Raw genomic sequence first — 15,620 nt, 5'->3', positions numbered from 1 at the left:
TATGACAAGGCAATTGCCCATAAAAGGTCGGTGAGTGATTTCCTTGCCCACGTCAGGATAACTTGTCGATTTTCATACCGTACTCCTGCGAAATCTTAAAAAATTTAAACTATGTGCGTACGGTAATTGCGATTATGTCGTACTTTTTATATTCACGTACTTTATGACCACTGTAATTCCTCTTTGTTCGTCTTGCTATTTATCCCATTGTACTTTGCTCATGTGTATTTTCGAGCTGTGATGAAAAAAAAGAAAGAAGTGGGTTCGATATACATAATAGGTGTTTGTGCTACTCTTACGTGTATATTCTCTCATTTCTGCCCACATCGCAGTCGTGGTTGGGCAAATAGTTCTTGCCAGTATGCAAAGGTCTATTAGCGTTCTACTGACTTCCTATTCTGATGTATACTGCTTGAATTTGTTAGACAGAGGGGCTTACGCCGTACTTCGTGAGAGCCGTGAGCGACCCATAAAATGTTTTGTGCGTTCCCTACTGCAATTATATTTCTTTCTTTCTTTTCTAAATCGCACACGCAAATCGCATTTACAGAAACTTACGTGCACGTTTTCATATTGCACGAATCTTGACAGCGAATCGCTGTTTAAATATTGCGCAGTTCAACTCTTTTCGATACTAACGACACCTGAATTATTGTCAGCGCCGTAATCCAGCTGGCAATTAAAACTATAAACTTTAATTCAACTCATCGGTTATTGGCCAGCCGGTCGTTCTCTTTGTTCCCACTTAAAGGCAAATTGAAGTCACAACTGCTGACTCTTCGCACATTCCAAAATGCGAGAAGGTTTCAAGTTTTCCTCAGAGTCCAGTGTTCCTCCAAGTAACAGCAGTTGCTAACTCAGCGTCGAGCTGTTTTTGAGTACATTGAGAAAGAGAGAGAGAGCGGGAGAAAGCTAACATGTTTGTCTCAGAAATTAAGCCTATAGGAACGACATCCCTATTTTAAATCCTTGAGTTCGGGCCGCCTTTTGGATGAGATTTGGCTGGTCACAGTCGAGTGCACAGTTGGACGTTGGAAGTTGGAAGTTGGAGCTGGCAATATTTTGCCCGACTGTTACAGAAAAATGCCTCGAGTAAAGTGATGCGAGCTACATTCTGAGCTAAATTTAGCTCAGAATGTGGCTCAATAAACACCAATAACGTCATGAGTAAACCAGAAAAAATTGTTCGCTTTACTGTAAGAATAAGTGGTGTCCAAATCCACGTCTGAGTGGCATCTCTCACGAGGAATTCTTTACGCTTGCGGCGGAGATAATTTTAGAGCCAGAAAAATATGCGGCGTGGTTTGGACACCAGCTACCATCTACGTATAAGACAACTGCAAAACATCATCAAATACTTGGGCTATGTTCTTGGCTACTTCTATCTCACAAAAAATTTGGGTCTGGCTATATTCGGGCTACATTTTGTGATCATTTGGCTATGTTTCGTTGGGACTATCTGGCAACCCTGTTTTCTACTCCCAACAATGCCCCGCGGCTACGCGTATTCCTTGGGCGCGTTCGTCGAAATGCCCACGTCCCTCGGCCGCGCGATAATCGCGCTAAAGATCGAGCTATATGTGGTTCTAGCTTAAGTCGTTCTTTACGAATGTTTTCACAGTTTACTTTAAGAAATCCAATTAGTCCATAAGGCATTTGCGCCAGGCGGAGCGCCTACAGGAATGAGGTTGTATGCTGTACTTCCACGCACATGCATCCGCCCATGACGACCACATGCATAAATGTATCTGTCTTTGATACGTGGGGGCTCCCTGCTCGCTGAGTCTGTCACACTGCGTGTGCTGCGACCATAGCCCACATTATGGCAGACACTGTACATGAAAATGAGTTCATGAGAGTGGCTTGTTGGGCTAGTTGGTACATGGTTATACTAGGAAAACCAGGAAGGTTGGTGGACTAGCAACTTGTTGTTAGTCCAGCCACCTTCCTGTCGTTTTGTCTATGTCTGCTTCACGATTTTTTTATACTTTCAAGTTTGCTGGCATTCTCCTAGTGTAACTGTACAATAACAGTACCGCCGCAGCAGCAGGAAAACTGGTTTGTGTTTGAGTTTCGTGTTTTTGTCTTGGCTGACGGCCTAGCAGAATGAGGATTTGTGCTGCCCTTCCGCACACGTGCGTGCGCTCGTGACGTACGTCACTTGTGGTGGTGGTAATTGTGTGACGTCGCTAAGTTGAGGCTGTGTTTGGTGCTTGTCTAACGTCCGCACTAGCTTCACTGTACATCCAACTTCACAGGGTGGAATGTAGGCTGCTTTTTTAGTATGTAGGTTATAAAAACTGGCGGTTAGTCTGCGCCATTGCGTTGTTTTTCATTGTCCCGTCGTTGAGCGCTTCTGCAATTAAGTAAGGAAACGTAACGCTTTAAAAATTTGGGAACTTAGGTGCACGTGGTGTATGCTGAGCTCCAACGTCTATCATTCAATGTGATGTTACTTTCCCACACGTTCATAGAAAAAATAAGGATCGTTCCTTTCCACAGAGAGTCCACGAAGAAATAATTCCTGGACGCCCTTCTACCGCCGCACCAGACCCAATGGGCAGCCAGATCTGCCGAGAATCCTCTTCTGGACGACCATTTACGGTTCCTGGTTTTCGGGTCTCACGGAGAAGGGATTGGCCGAACTCGAGTACAAAGGGTGTCCCGATCGGTGCTTTATCGCCAACAACCGGAGCACGATGAATGTCAGTGACGCCGTTGTCTTCTACGGCCACGACCTAGACCCCACACGCTTGCCCAAAGTGCGGGCCCCTTTCCAGAAGTGGGTCTACTGGTCCCTCGAACCTCCGTGGCACTGCCCGGTGGCTTCGCTCAAAGGCCTCACCAATACTATCAACTGGACCATGACTTACAGGTGCGTGCTGTTGTACTCCATGCACTTCCCTGGGGCTATCTATCTATGTATCTAACCATGTGCCCGCCTACCTGGGTCACTGGGAAGTCGAATGGGTAGCGTGTTGGGCTGTTGTGCTGAGGTAACACGGTTCCAAACCAACCATCCGACAAACTGGGGTCACTAAGAAGTGGCAACGTGTGCACGCGTGTCGCTCTTCAACCGTCCTCTTTCACGCCGACATGAGTCACTGTGGAGGCGAGACTGGGTATCGCTGTTTGAAAGCTCTTTGGTGCCGACTTGGGTAACTGTGTGAGTGCCACCAGGACTGTGCCGCTCTATAATGATGAAAAGGATCGCTTAAATTTGTCCCACGCTTAGTGCAATAACACGCCGTCACAAGGGTTCCTCAAGTACAGCGACCTCGCACTTTAGCAGGCCGTGTCACAATTGCACTGGGTCTGTGCAGTACATTAATGAGCATCCTTCACACCAACGCTTTGGCGAGCTGCGCGATGAATGCACTGGGTATGTGCCTATCGCCCATGAACCTCATGCGAGCTTGGGTTACCGATTATGTGGCATTGAGTGTGTGGCAAGCGACGGAACAATTCTCAGCGCTCGCAGACACCAAGCTATCCATGCTTCTCGTCTCGGAGGCCACGCGTGGACTTCTCGTCAGTGCCGCCAGATGTCGCGTCGTGTCCAGAAAGAAGCGCAACAGAGGAGCGCGGTTGCCACATGACGCGTCTTTCAGAGTTCGCACGCACGCGCGCGCCATACATTTCCGATGCCATGCGCAGGCTTCGAGGCGGCGGCGCTAGATGGCGCCGAATGTTCTTAGGGAAGTGCGGAAGAGGAGTTCCGCTTCAATACACGCCTCGTACCCACATACGTAACTCATTTCGACGATGACAATACGCTGTGTCGCTATATTGATTCAATGCCAACGCATTACCACCGACAGTAATAATGAGATTAGTCTTTCCGCAATTTTTTCGTAAGCAAAGGGGATTCTCATGTGCAAACGAGTGGTGTTATTGCACGTGTCCGCGAACACTGACAGCTTCGAAGTTTACGATTTCAGGTGAACGCGCAATGAACAGTGTTGGCGCGATTTATCCCAAACCAGGGGTGCTATGCAGGATGCGCCGAGTTTGGCGAAACTCGGGATCTTCACGAGCTCTGGCGACACCCCAAGATGAAAGCACAAATGGTACCGAGACACAGTTTATCTTTCGACAAGCCTCCAGTTTCATTGGTTTATCTAGATTCACTCTGGGTGGCTATCATTCCTTGGGCGTTGCCTTCTGGGCGGTCGACAAACTGGGGCTCACGTGATCATACCGTCGGTGCATGGTCGCGCCTTCTTTCACTTGTTTGTCGTTCCACCGAGTGCATTACACGCACAAGCGAGTTATAAAACAAATGCATTTAATACAATATTATTAGTTAGTTTGACGTGGTTTAAAAGCATTTTAAAGCTTACAAGATGTACACTGAATGTGTATTCGACTAATTTGTAATTTAGTACGCTTCGCATTATACCACGAGGGAACGCTGTGGTGGCGTCATCACATACATTCATCGGGCGAGCATGGCGGCTAAACATCGAAGAGGCCCAGTGTAAACAAACTCGTACAACGAGCTTGCAGTGCGCGACGTAGTGATCAGGCTCGACAATGACCACTATTTCTTGGATAGTTCTGTTCTTCCGTGAGCAATCTTTCCGTGCACTCCGAAAGACTGCGAATAGCTTAGGCGATTTTACAGATCGCAACGCGTACCTACTGTTCACGGCACAATCCTGAACAAACAACTTATCCGGTGCTGCTTCTGTGAGTGCGCCGAGTTCCTCCACTCTGCGTGACTACGAGCGTCACGAATATTGCATAGTGTGTGCAAAAGGAAGGCAGCCGATATAGCTACGATGCGACAAGGAGGTGGTGCCGACGATGGATCTCGCAACCAACACAGTGACGGAGGCATCGACAAACTGCGGATAAGTATATTTCTACTCTTTCATATTTAGCATGATAATAGTGCACGGATTAAGTCACTTTCGTAGTAACGAACTAAATGTCCAGCAGTTTATAAAAGGCATTGAGAGCATAAGAGTGTTTGTGCTTTTACATGTACGTGGGCCCGCGGAAATATGGAAAAGATAAAGGTAACCTTCACTAACTTAGTGATATAACAGAAATTCATCAGTGACATTCAGCCCGCAGAATCTATGGAAGAGTATTTTATCCAGGTAAAATATCAATAGCAGGTACTGATATAAAGCAGGAAACTTATAGAAAAATTTCATGGGTTGAACAGCACATGGGAGGCATTCCCGCATCGTGATCGCCACGTTACTGATATCCTTGAAAAATGTTTAGAATCGTTGCATTCTACCGGTTATGCAATATGGGACATAAACCTGGAGGTTAACAAAGAAACTTGAGAAGTCGAGGACTGTGCAGAAAGCGAAGTAACAAAAATTGTTGGAGATAGCATTAAGGCAGGAAGACAGTGGCGTAGTAAACCATGGCAACTGATATGCTAGTTGAGATTAAGAAAAAAAAATGGAATCGGTGGGCAGGCCATGCACGTCTTCAATCACTTGTTGCCAACTTATAACAGGTGATTACATAAGCGTGACAGAATGGATGTCAAGGAGAAACACCTGCAGCCGAGGATGGTAGAAAATTACGTAACGGGACAAAAATATGATGTTTGTATGCATAGGATGCAATCAGCTCGCATACGACGGGATTGTAGGGAGCGCCATTGATTTTGCAGCGAACAAAAATAGGTTTTGTGGTGCTGACAGTAGAGACTCGTGAAGGTTCGAGGACACCTCAGCTGTTGGCACACTAATAAACATTACAATTGGCTGAAAAAAACAACCCGTTATGAAAAATAAAGCAATGTTGTCCCGACAAATTGTTTTATTATGCATACACTAAAGGCCTCCACAGTTAAGGACAGTTAGTACCCATAGTGCAATGAGCATTTTTATTTGTAAATAATAATTTATATGCGGTTGATTCATTCCAACAATCCACTTTTTTTGCAGCAAAACATTCTGTTGCTGGAGGCACTCAACCGCCTGGTGGCAGTAGGCGAGCGCCAGGCACGTGCTCTGCTGTCCAGAGGGCTGCTCTGCAACAGTAGGATCAGTGCACTCACTGCTTTCCAGTCGAGCCCCCAGAGCACACCTTATAAAGGAGCTTTCAGTTTATTATTTTGTTTATTATTCAAGAACATGAATAAAATTATTGCAGTAAACATTGTGCTGTGCATATTGGGACACTTGTAACATGCACTTGATGTCTCTTCAAAATGGGCAAACACGTAAAAACCTGGACCGTGTAAATGAAAAAGACACTAATGCAGCATATATGTCATTGTGCTGTTTGTTCTTTCTATGTGCAAGAATACAGTGGGTGTTGATTAGCCACAAGATGAACGGTGTGTGTATTTCGCAATGAAACGACAGGAAACGGCATGACCTTAATAATGCTATCACCTATAGACTGTGCACATGAATGCAACACTCCCCGATTTAAACATGCCATTACATGCATGTTCGATACCACATATTCTTTAACAATGTCATATATTTGCATGTACTAATTTTCACACAGCTTAAGCCCATGCATAGCTCACTTGTGATGTATCCATTTCATAGGCCAAACAATTGTACACTTTGTCCTTTTGTGTTGTATGAAAAGCGGCATCCTCTAGTCGGATACAACTTCACAAGAGAGGAGAGGCCCCACCCAGATGACCAAAGCGCAGCAGCCGATTGCCTCCACGTATAAAGAAATAGTCCCTCTCCAATGAGCGGGTATTAGTGCGTCCAGCGGCACAACGTCAGTGTAGTGTGTGTGCCCATTGGTGCAGGCTTGTGTTCACCTGCCGTTGAAGTGCAGATTCTGCGGCCTCCTAAAGTTGTATCCGACTATAGAATCACGTAATGCCTTGCACTGATTGCACAGACTTTAGAAACTTGATAGCACACAATGATCACGAACAGAAATCTATAAAGGCACCCAAGTAAAGCTGGCTGGCCACACTTCCATTATGAGGGGCTGTAAACAGTTCTCGCCAAATATTCCCATGACATCCTTGAAAAAGAGGTGGTGTTTGGCACTTTAGAATCAAAAAACAGATTACAGTGAATGTTGTGTACCTCATTAAAACAAACTGAGCTTGGTTATCTGCACAGCATGTAATGAAAGCATGTGCTTCACATAGGAAACAAAGTGCTCTGTCCAGTACAATTGTCGAGTTCGCTGTAGCACCTATTATGTCATAGTGTCAACATACAAATTTTCAAAGGCCATTCATTTCACCATTATTTTTGTATGTTGGTTCTATCAATTAGCGCTTGTATTACATGAGCAGGTGGATTTGAAAGCAAAGCTTTGTTTGCAAACCTTCAGACTTCCATAATTGTGTGGCAAGGCACTGGCATGGTGTCGAATAGCTCACACTTCTTCGGTCCTGCACCAAAGAGGCCCAATGCTCTATTTGAAGTTGGATCGCGCAACAATTTGACGGCACACAAAGAAGAGTAACACACACAGCAGAGCGTTCTGCTGTGTGTATTTCCCTTCCTCGGTCCTGCACCAAAGAGGCCCAATGCTCTATTTGAAGTTGGATCGTGCAACAATTCGACGGCACACAAAGAAGAGCAACACACACAGCAGAGCGTTCTGCTGTGTGTATTTCTCTACTTTGTGTCCCGTCGAATTGTGGTACAATTCAGCTTCAAGCTTCTATACCGATACAATGAGTCTTCAACCTCACCAATGATCTAGTTATTAAGCCACAATGGCGCACATCTTTGATATGTGCCAACACGAATTAAGTCTCCAACAAATCACCACAAGCATAAAAGTTTTCTGCACAGGTGTATGCACGTGCCATATTCTGTACCACTAAACTCGCAAGAATCAAAAGGGCAAGCATTAACCAGCCTTACTGCTGCCGTTACCATCATCATCATGACACCAATAGAAAGACAGTGCTGCGTTTCAGTAAAGGGAGTGCCGGAGGGAAAGGTGTGATAGCGAGGCTTGAGGCTTACAATAAAAATAGCATTTACAAGACATGTTCAATGCCAAAATATGCTGCATATCGCTCATCCTACTTTGGCATTGCGGCAAGCTTTTACACTTTTGAGCATGTCACAGTTTGTGTAATCATTGCTATAAAGCTGTACAAAAGGTCTATTCGCTCTGCAATCTTTATTTTTATCATGGTGGGTTAAAGACCCACTTTTCATTGGCATCTGCACCACATTTCGCCCGATATGTAATTTTGCCTTTGTGGTTCACGACATCTTCACGCACACTGAGTTCTGCAGAGCATTGGATCTGCATTGTTCTACTGCTGAAGAATTAGAGCCCCATTATGAGACGAAAATATATAGGATTTGTCCATACAGAATAACGCTGACCCCCCCCCCCCCCAAAAAAAGAAAATACACTGAACCACTGGCACATGCACCAACAGTGAACACAGCAAACACTGTGAAGTATTTTTTTCATGCAAGCCAGCACACTAAGATTCTCAATGCATTTTCATTTTGCCGTAAATGCATAGGCACAACAGGCTTGGCGCGACATCCACATCTCGCACTGCAATGAATTGTGCAATGCCTTGCTGTTTCATAGTGCGGCCGATACATGACGCATGACCAAAATTCAGAATTATGCATACTAAGTAATTTGTGCTACGTACTAAGTAATCTCAAGTAACCCCAAGTTCTTTGTGAGATTAGCATTCACAGGGTACTTCACACAATTTGTGATATCCATTTATCTATTTATACTTCATTAACCTCCTTCCCCAAAAAGTGTGCCATATGGAAGGCACCCTGATAGACAAGTAGAACAATCGGTAAAGTGTCAGCAACCAGCGAAAAAGTCAGTATGATAGGCTGCCGCATGTGTGACGTCGGTAACAAAATTTAAATCGGCTACACAGAAGTGACAAATTTGGCAATATGGTGCGTCTAGACATTACTTCAATGCTAATCACAGTAACGCTGACGTTGAAGGCACCTTAATTCCTACGTACGTTCCGTCGACATACCCGACTACGTTCGTAATGTTTCCGCGAAGTAAGAAGCATTCTTTTATAAATGCCCGCTCAGCCGCAGTCTTCGGGAAAGCCAGCCACCGCTTCAGCACTGCCGCATCAATAAGCGCATCAGACATCGCTGACACAGAGGCTCACAGTAGTTTGATGACGTCCAATGTAACGCTCGGCGCCGACGCTTCCCTGAAAACTCCCAGTCCCGTAAAAACGGAGGGCGCAGAGGACTTGCTCTTCAACGGTGAGCGAATGAAGCCCGCCACGCTGTCTCCACAGACGAGGGTCTTCGCCTAGCTCGTCACACAGCCAGCACACTGATGTCTTCGACAGGCCAAAATGACGCTGAAACTCCACGGCGGTCATGCACGCGAACGGGTCCAGACGGTCATACTGACGCTTGCTGCCGCTGGCTGCAATAACACAGGCTGCTGCCGCCGCCGCCATGTTCCCGAGTTGAACTCGGAGGGGGTTTCGCGATGTACGAGTTTAGCACGAGTTCGCCTGTCAATCAAAGCCAGAGGTCACGCCCCGCGCGAGGCATGTAACTCTTGTGCGCGCACCCACCACGGTTGGGCCACGCCCAACTTATCTTTCGGCAACAGCGACGCGGTGCCGAGCTGAGAGGCATCAACAATATTCACCACCGACATAAAACACGCACGACACACTGTCATCGGTGATGTACTGCGCACTACTATCAAAAACAAAGCGTTGACTGTCGCTGGCTCATGCATATATCTTCTCGGGCTGAGAGGGCCCCACAGCACGGTTTCATTGCCTGCATTGTGGCGACGTAGCGCACAGTAACCAATTATCGGCACGTCACTGTAGCTGCTTGCAAGGCGTCGATATGCCGAGGGTGACGACGATGCTGAGGAGTGCGTATCGCAGCAGACGTTTGAGATGGCTGCTCTGTCATCGGTGATGTATCGGAGCCACAACGTCGTAAACACGATCAGCGTCCGAGAATCGCTCGCTCTTCTAGACCCAGTGCAATGGCATTTCTTCATCACAAGCACTGCGCACTCTACAGTTCCAACACCTTCCTCAGTTCGAAGTCTCATTTCATAACCGCACACAAGAGCCCTCACCTGCCAAAATGCGATTGCTGCGGTGTCGTTACGATATCCTTCTGCGATCGCTGCTGGCTCCAGCATAAGTAATCCGCAAGCACCTTGGTGCGCACAAAACACTCAACTACTGCGTACGTACATGCGCTCAGAGGCACTTTCACTGGGCAAGCGATGACAAGCGATGAATTGTGTCGATGGGAAGCACGCACTTCTTCGCAATGCATCGCCGAGGCTTCGCGCACAAAGATAAACTGGTACATTTTCACTGAACTGCGTCACTACGGGCACTACGGACCGCCATTTTGCATTGACAGCCGTTGCTCCCGCATTTATGACTAGTATGTCGTTTTTAGTTGGTAAAGTGGAGGCCTTAAGGCGCCTGCGATGAACAGCCGTACAGCGGCGCTGCGTTTCTATTCCCCTAATAGAGAAAGAGCGGTGATCACTGACATTATTGAGAATAGCACTGTAGCGCCCCTAGGCGACTTCTCACCGTATGAACTGCCTCGTGCGTGCGACCCGCTTCAATGTATCCGCTTCTAAGCTTTCGCCTCACTGTCGCCACTCGCGGCAAGAAGTACAAAATTTAATAATTTGCTCGATCTCCGTTTGTCATCACAAATTTCTAGCATTCAAAACGAAAAACAGACACTTAAAGAAATAAAAATGTTCGTTATTTTATTTGTTGTATTTTAACGTATTCGTTTGAGCGAAAGCGTAGGTGCAAGAATGCGCCGCATGTACCCTGTTCGCATTCGATCGAGGATAGAAAGATATCGCCGAAAGAGGAGCCACGCCCTTGACGCGCCCGGGAAAGGCGTGGCAAGCGGCTCACGGCAAGTGTGCAGACAGACAGCGGCACAGTCACAGTATTGCTAAGTTGCGATAATCCGTTGATAACAATACGCGGCGCTGGCGCGCTTCGTTGTGCAGCCTTCTGCGCTTGAAACGTGGAAGCAGCGTGACGCGCAGGGTGCGCTCATGTTGTCATACGCGGCTTTTTGTCTACATAATTTCTTGCCTGTAGCTTTTGCGCGTTCCGCGCTATCTCCGTTCACTGACTGCCGTCGAGCAAACTCGGGTAAAACTCGGGTGAACGAGAAACTCGGCGCATCCTGCATAGCACCCCAGGGCAACGGTGCGATCAGTCAACCGCTCTGTAGAAACTTTCCGACATGATAAAAAGATGCCCAAGTTTCTATTACCATCTAGAATACATGCCACCCTCTGTGTAACGAAAGGCGTGGTTTCAGAGCGATAGCTGCACTACTCCAGGTACAAATCCAGAAAACGCCTGGTTCCGTAAACCTGACCTTCACGCTCAGCCAAGGTCAAACTGGGACTTAACCTGCCACTACCGGCGGCCGCTGCGTGCGCGCCGTGGGAGCCCAGATCTTGAAAGCGAACTGCGATGTGGACAAAGTGCGCCTAGTGCTGGCAGCTCCGTATGCGTTGTGATTTCGACGCTTAGTTGGTGTTGAAGCGAGACGCAACATAAAGAGAGAGAGTGCGCGTGATTGTGAAGAGGAAGGGGCGCTATTTCGCAGCATGAAGGTCAATTCGCATACTTACCTGGTGCCGGGATAACTGTGATCAGCTCGCTGCTGCTGCTGCGCCGAGCAGCGTCTGTGTGTTGTCTTGTGGCGCAATTGTAGATGCGGTAGTTGCTGACGGCGCCGAGCAGCGTCTGTGTGTTGTTGAAGCTTCTTACGACAGTTGTAATGGGAAATCAGTTATACACTTGCAGGGATTGGATGATCTGTATTGATGTTATGAACTGGGCTAAACATTTCACCTTTCATCGTACCCATCTGGAGTAGCATGCTAGGCGTGCCGCCGAGCATACCTCTCCATGATTAATTACAGAAACCCCCTCTCTCCCTCATGTCGGGAACGTCACGCATTTTGGCAATATTTGTATGTTTGCAATCATTAGTGCTACTCCTGTAGTCATTAGTTCTACTTCTGTAGGATCCCTTTCAGAACCGTTTAGCAGTACACGAACGTGTTAAAATTGCTTACCTATCCAAATATGACGATGCGGATTCCGTTCTTTTTTCTTTGATGCCTTTGTTTGTTGGTGACGCAGAGTATGACGAAGTGGAATTTTCGTTGGTTTGTGTGTCTGTTTGTTTTTGTTATGATTTTATATCGTTATTCCAATATGTGGACGACTGCGGCCTATGAGTAGAGGCCAATGGGCTCGTCAAAGTGCTTATGCAGCTTTTTTCTTGGTCCTCCCTATGTACTCAATCGGTACATAAACAAAGTTTCGCACTTTAGCACATTGCCAAGTTGCTTTATTTACAAGATTTATTTACATTCCAGCATCGCATTGGGCAAGGTCTTCGAATACAAAATTCAGAAATTAGCAAATCTCTTCTAAAAAGCAAGGAACATGTAATACGTTAGCAAGCATTGCAGTTTCGTCGCTCACTAGGTTCCTACCCTTCACACGTCTCGCTTCCACATGCGTTGACGTCGCGCACCACATTCGGTTTCAACATTTTTCATCCATAAGCACAGAGTTACTCCAAACTGCTTGCTTCTAATTGAGTCTGCACGTCAGAACAATACATGCAACTTCGCGGTTCGAAACCGTGAAGGTGCGCGTCTAACGTGCTGTTATCAAATAACGAGACCAGTAAGATAGCCGGGAACCACGCCGTCTTATAGAATGCTGCGGGCTGTAGTGAACAACAGAAATCTATTATGGTTAGTTACAATTCATGCACGTGGAGCCGATGAGAATAGCATGACACAGAAATGCTATAATTTCGAGCTACACCCGGCTTGGCGTCGCACGTTTATCGAACAGATTGTTTCAAGTGAAGCCTTTTTAGCATGAAAAGACTGGCGCAGTATTACTCGATTAAACTTTCGCAATCCACTGCAATTGTTTTTTTTTTGCTGTATTTCGGAAAATGGTAGAGCTTCCAACTATTTCTTGTCTGGCTCCGGCAGCAGTCAGCAATGTTGCTGAAAGAAAGACAGGCCGGGCGGCCGCATCTCCTTCCGAGCGCATCGCCACAGTGCAAACAATGGGTAGTAATTGCGGGGACTGCTGGGCTAAACCAGTCGAGGCGGCAAGTGTGCCTGCACGGAGCGATGGCGAGTAGGAGAGGATGCAGGATAGAGACATTATTTATCACGCCATATGTCGTAAAAAAAGAAAAAGTCGTCATGCACATATAGTTTAACCTATTTCCGTGTAGAAAGCACGAACAGTACGCTGGCTTTCACCTTCGCGAATTATTTCAAAAAAAAAAAAAAACGGTGAGCCAGTTGAAATTGTGGAACAGCTCTGTTAGGACGCGCCAAAGGGTTCGGACATTTTCCCGGTAGGGTTGATTGAGATCTTCCGTTTGGTGAAAGTGGCACCCATTATGAGAACTTTTGTTAGGACACTGTGAATGTTTCTATGTTAATCAGGTTGGTTCTCTTTAAAACATGTTCATGATGCCAGAATTTTTTCACGCCCCTACTTACACGTTGCGTGACTCACCGGTAAAATACATGTTATATGCCCCAGGTGTGTCGTGAACCACCGGTAGGTCACACTGGTCTTCTTGTTTCTCGGATAGCGCAAAAGATGGCGCTGCGATCGTTGCTGCGTTGTTTGACGCCTTCATTGGAAAGCTGGTAAAGTATTTCTGGCTTCTATCGCGCGATTCTCTGGCGAACCACAAAGTGCTATAGCCATCAGAAGACAGACGAGGCCAGCTTCTTTCTTTTGTAGAATGTTTTAATTATTCAACACATAGATGGAATTAAATGCAAGCTCGACACGTTTATACGATGTCCGGAGGTTTGTTTTAAAATTCTACATAGATTCTCGTTTGAATAGGTTTGCTTGTTTGACAGGTTTCAATTGTTTGCAGAAATGAAGCATTACAAGCACGTGAACCACCTGCCACAGCATTCTCCACAGAGACTAGTCACTTATCTCGCTTTCACCCTTGCATAATTAGGGCTACCGCTGGTTTCCATGGACGCACAGTAACCAGTGCAGCACATATAGCGGCCAGTATTGTGTGCCGTCCTGTCAGTTTGTTCCAGCGTAAGGGTAGGCTTTCGGCGTCTTTCCTCGCTGCATTCTGAACGAATACCGAGTCGCGAACGAGTCCGTTCCTCTTCAAGTTATATAACCAACTTCCTTATGCACCACGAAAGCCTTCTGGATCCATTGGACGCGTCAATATCTTATTGCAGCATGAAATCAGCGTATATTGTACCACCAGCTATTCTGAGAACTGCAGCCACATTCTCAGCCCAACACAACTTCACATACTGCCACTCCTTTCCTTCGTTTCAACAGGGCCACCTGTCGTGTAACGGGAAAAGGAAGTTGTAACAGTCGCACTTTAAAATCATATGTGGAAAATCAGCTTAGGAGCTTTTCGTGCGTGGGTCACGCTGGGTCTCACCGTACACAGAATGCAAACGTTTTCATTGAGTGCGTCGCGAGTCACCGGCGGGTCACACCATTTCACCTCAGCTCGCTATTCTCCTGGCTATTTGTAACCTCATTCAAGTGCAGTAATGTTATCGTAGCCGCAAGCAGACGAATGCGTGCAATTTGACTGCCGCATATCAGTAATACAGGTGGCGACCCACCAGTGACCCACGATGCAGTGAACGTATTCATTTCATTGCTAACTTATGTCATCGGCTGCCCAGAGGCCTATTGCGCTTGACACTCTTGATCACATATAATCGCGAACAGTTCGAGCAAATTATGTGTTGCTCGCTAACTTCAGAACAACGTCGCTTATAATCAAGACGCGTATGCAATGTACGCAATAAGCGTCGACGCACACGTGTGCTACTCACTGCTTTGCTTCTTTCGTTAAGACGGAACCCGGTATGCATACATATAGTCGCACTTTGACATCAGAGGTGGCAACCCAGCTCAAGATCTTTTCGTCCGCGGGTCACGCTAGGTCAGGCCATACACAGGATGCAAACGTTTTCATTGAGTGCGTCGTGAGTCACCGGTGGGTCACACAATTTCACCTGAGGATATCATCATAATCAGCCTACTTTATGTCCACTGCAGGACGATGGCCTTTCCCTGTGATCTCCAATTAGCCCTGTCCTGGGCCAACCGTTCCCAGCTAGCGCATGCGAATTTCTTAATTTCATCACCTCACCTAGTCTTCGGCGGTCCTCGACTGCACTTCCCTCCTCTTGGTACCCATTCTGTAACTCTAAAGGTATTCGCGGTTGATCCTTACTCCTAAGCCTTCCCAGTTTAATAGCTTGAATACTTCTTCCAAGCACGCAGTGAATAGTATTGCACAGATTGTCTCTGCTTGTCTCGCATCTTTCTTTATAGGTATCTTCCTACTTTTCTTGTCGAGAAATAAGGTAGCTGCGGAATCTCTGTAGATACTTTCCAAGATGTTGTCACAGTCGGTAATGTGGGAAGAAGAGGCCGCTGATGGTGGCCTTGGGAACGGTGAACAAGAATTTAGTTTTATCGCTGCTCTACGCTTGTTGGCTCCGCCATTAAAAGCCATCTGTGAATAGACACGCGCTTCTTCCTTCCCGTAACATCATTGGTGGAGGTGCTGGGTAATCACTTGCGCAAGACG

At 46.6% G+C, this 15,620-nt stretch overlaps 1 protein-coding gene across 1 annotated transcript in view; it reads left to right on the top strand.

The window, feature by feature from the left end:
• LOC142572946 (alpha-(1,3)-fucosyltransferase C-like) overlaps window positions 1-15,620 on the top strand; it is a 55,131-nt gene that overhangs the window by 29,014 nt on the left and 10,497 nt on the right. The window contains exon 4 of the mRNA XM_075682414.1: window positions 2,503-2,875. Coding sequence (XP_075538529.1) covers window positions 2,503-2,875 — 373 coding nt within the window. The remainder of the gene's footprint in view (window positions 1-2,502; window positions 2,876-15,620) is intronic.

Source organism: Dermacentor variabilis, chromosome 2 (assembly GCF_050947875.1).
Source record: "Dermacentor variabilis isolate Ectoservices chromosome 2, ASM5094787v1, whole genome shotgun sequence".
Taxonomy (NCBI): Eukaryota; Metazoa; Arthropoda; class Arachnida; order Ixodida; family Ixodidae; genus Dermacentor; species Dermacentor variabilis.
Note: the sequence above shows the minus strand (reverse complement) of the source record. Positions and strands in the feature narration are given on the sequence as shown.